The sequence below is a fragment of the Stegastes partitus genome, unplaced genomic scaffold, assembly GCF_000690725.1.
Source record: "Stegastes partitus isolate 25-593 unplaced genomic scaffold, Stegastes_partitus-1.0.2 Scaffold231, whole genome shotgun sequence".
In the NCBI taxonomy this organism is placed as follows: Eukaryota; Metazoa; Chordata; class Actinopteri; family Pomacentridae; genus Stegastes; species Stegastes partitus.
This window is the reverse complement of record NW_007577962.1, coordinates 644,462-647,854: the sequence shown is the minus strand read 5'-3', so window position 1 is coordinate 647,854 and position 3,393 is coordinate 644,462. Positions and strand designations below refer to the sequence as shown.

Here is a 3,393-nt window from a genome sequence, read left to right as displayed (position 1 = left end):
TTGGTCACTAGTGGCCGATGTTGTTATGGGAAAGTGGGTGACTGTTTTGTTTGTATCACACACAGACACAAGAATCAAACTTTTGTGCTACTCCGGTGATTTGGCAGCAACAATAAAAGCATATCTGGTGTGATGGATGAAGACTACGAGCTTCAATCTGCTCTCCAAATGTAATCCCAAAGTATTACATTTATTTGTTAGACCTCAAAGATACACACTAATTTTAAGGGGGAATGAAATTTGTCTATAAGGAAACTCTTCATTGTTGTTTCAGTAACATTTAAGCCATTAGTTTGAGTCTAATTAAGTCATCATTAGAGATAAGGATTGATATAGGCAAGGTGGATGATACACCAACAGGGTCACTAAAAAGATGCCCCATGGTTGGATCTGCTGGGAGATACTTTTATTTATGGGTACTTGATGCTCTTACATGAGACAAATTTCAAAATAAAGTTATCACATGTCAGGCAAGACCAAGTCAGAAAATAAGTGGAGTCTGGGTGTGTAGGAAAATAATAAAGCTGCCAAGTGTTGTGTTCAATGGTCTTTCCTTTCTTTTTCCACAGGAGACATTTTGACTTTTTACAGTACTGCTAATAATATTAAAAATGGCCCTCAAGTGTCCCAGTAAGACGTAACAGTGTGACAATGAGCCAGCATAACAGGACCCTGCAAGTGAAGATAGAAATCAGCCGTTCATCTTTTTATTTACACCTCTTCTTCTTCTTCTTCTTTTTCTTCTACGGCGACATGTCAGAATGTCTTAACCCGAGTTAATCCTGGACTTTCTTACGCAACTACACCTCTGATGGCGATGACAACTTTTGCAATTTAAACCGCTAAGCGATGTGTAGTGTGCTGATGCGTTTCTTTTTTTTTTTTTTATAGTTTCTCAGTCTGTCAACACTTGGAGCTGCAATTAGGTCTTGTGCATTCACTCTGAGATATCTAAGTGCTCGTGCTATTTATGTTCACGTAGGTGAAGCGGCGTGTTGAATGATGGGTTTGATGAAGAGGGAGATAATCTGAAAGGTGTGGTGATGAATCATTATCCTCTCAGCCAGTCGATTTGCTCCTTTCATACCATTCAAGCAGCTGCTCCAAACAGAGTTACGGATGACAAAAAATGCCACTAAGGAGCGACTCTCGGGGGAGAACAAAAACTGTATGGAAGCTGTTTTTTAAAGTATGCAGCTCATACACGTTAGTGCAGTGCCGACTATCTGGAGGTAAAACTACAAATAAATGTAAAAACACTGCAGATNGTGTGTGTGCTTATAGAGTTCAAACTCCTCTCTTCTCCTTTGGTGCCATATGGCCAGTATGGACTGGCAGACTGACTACAAAGACCAGTAACTCTTCCAGCATGCACAGAGTATGGGAAGTGTGCATTGCATTAAAATAGATCTGTAGGAAAGACCATTAAGTCGGAGAAATAAATTGGTCTCAGCAAACAAATCGCATGTCTGCATGCTGTGTGTGGACTCACGTGGTTTCTTGGTGGTGATATTAAAAGAAGGGCTGCAGGGTCCAAGTCCAGCGCTGTTCTGGGCTCTGACTGAGATCAGATAGACCGTGCTGCCCTTCAAGCCAGACAGAAAAGCCGTGCTGTTGATAACCCTCACGATGTCTGCGTCGCTCTGCTGAGATCCTTCCTCCCAGAAGAGAACCTGGACCGAACGAGACAAAGGTTACACACAGAGCTCCGGGCAGATTGCCTACCTTTGCCTTTACTTTTAAAAACCGTTTTCATATCTGTAAAGCCCTGGCAAAACAACTGCGGTCAAAATTATTTACAGCCTGTGTTTATAAAGCAGAGCATCCTGTGCGGTGTTATTCTGAGAGTTCACATAGTTTATTCTATACATTCAAGCAGAGCCAGCTGTAGAAGGAAACACACCTATGGGAGGAACGTTTGGGTCACGTATGTCAGAGTGTTTCATACAATAAAGCAGTGATCCTATCAAACCTGGCTCACAATAAAAAAGGAAAAAAAAAACAACAATGCTCGGCGCTATTGACTCGGCAACCGAAGGTCCAACCCACATAACTACCAAATGATACTGTATCTGACAATCAGCAATACCGAAAGCAGCAGCGAGAAGTACAAGGATAAGGAGCTTGTCAGAATCTGTATTCATACGGGGATCATTTATGACCCCAACACGAGACGGGGAAAGCAGACAGGAAAATGTCAAACAGATGGTTTGAGAGTAGGTACTTATTCAATTGGCTGCACGCAGGTTTTTAGGGATCTTGCTTGGGAAAGGCAGATTAGCAACAGGGCCTGGAGCTGCTGATAACAGATGCATCTAGGGTGGGTTTTTTTTCCCTCCCTTCCACCAGCGGTTTAATTATAGCAGTTTTTCCAGACACTTGGGAAAATACCTAAAATACCTGAGCAGAAGTTTACAGCTTTCCATACCACCCCGACTAAGAATCTAAACACACGCTCAAAGAGGGGGGGATGAAAGCGAGGGATCTGAGGAGATTTAAGCTGTCTTGCTGCATCTTAAAGTCTTACGGAGACAGTGGCGGTAAAGTGCATCGTACTGCCAATACAAAACATGTTTGTGTGTGGGAAGCACAAACACTGGATGCTGCCGATTGTGCCTGTAATATATAAGTACCCTTTGCAACTTTGCCGAGCGGAATTGGTGCTCAAAACAAACATTACCTTGAATTTAGTTATTTTTTCTCTTCACTGCACTTTAGAGTTGATTCACAAATACAAGCTATATGTGTCATTAGTTTTTGAAAGCATTCCTGCTTTACTTTAATGCCTCAAACTTTTACAAAGTACTGTATTTTTTTTCTGCATTAATGCTCGTTTTGAATTTCTCAAGTTCAGGGGGTCAAGCAGGATGGTTGAAGCGATAATATCAAACAGTATTAAACGATTATTCAAATCAGCTGCTGTCCACAACTTAAAGCCAGTTCATTGATTTCATATATATGTGTCCATGAGGGTCCATTACACATAAGTTTTATCATCTGCCCATCATCTGTAAGAGTCTGACTGGACTGTACAAGCAAACAAACTGCACATCTGTAAGACAATTAAGCTGCAATATGTATTTAAAATAGAAATATTCATGCTGTATTTCCCATCCTTGGTGCTATTGTGATTGAGCAGTTACACGTGCTGTTTTTGAGATAGCTCTTCTTCTTCTTGCTGTCAGATGTCACCACCATGTTTTCCGGTGTCCATACAGCCGTCCTCAAATGTATTCATGCCCTCCCATCAAAGAAGGAAAAAAACAGCTGTTACTGAAATAAGTTGAAATTGACAAAAGTAATAATAAATAAAAATGTAATGAAAATCATCACATTGCTTTTGAATTGTGGTTCAACAGAAATACAGAAATATTAAAAAAAAAAAAAAAAAAA

At 40.6% G+C, this 3,393-nt stretch overlaps 1 protein-coding gene across 1 annotated transcript in view; it reads right to left on the bottom strand.

Moving 5' to 3' along the window:
• Positions 1 to 3,393, bottom strand: part of cntn6 (contactin 6) — a gene marked incomplete at its 3' end in the record, with an annotated part of 75,124 nt that overhangs the window by 24,802 nt on the left and 46,929 nt on the right. Inside the window, exon 19 of the mRNA XM_008281354.1 lies at positions 1,493 to 1,673. Within this exon, the coding sequence (XP_008279576.1) occupies positions 1,493 to 1,673 (181 nt within the window). The remainder of the gene's footprint in view (positions 1 to 1,492; positions 1,674 to 3,393) is intronic.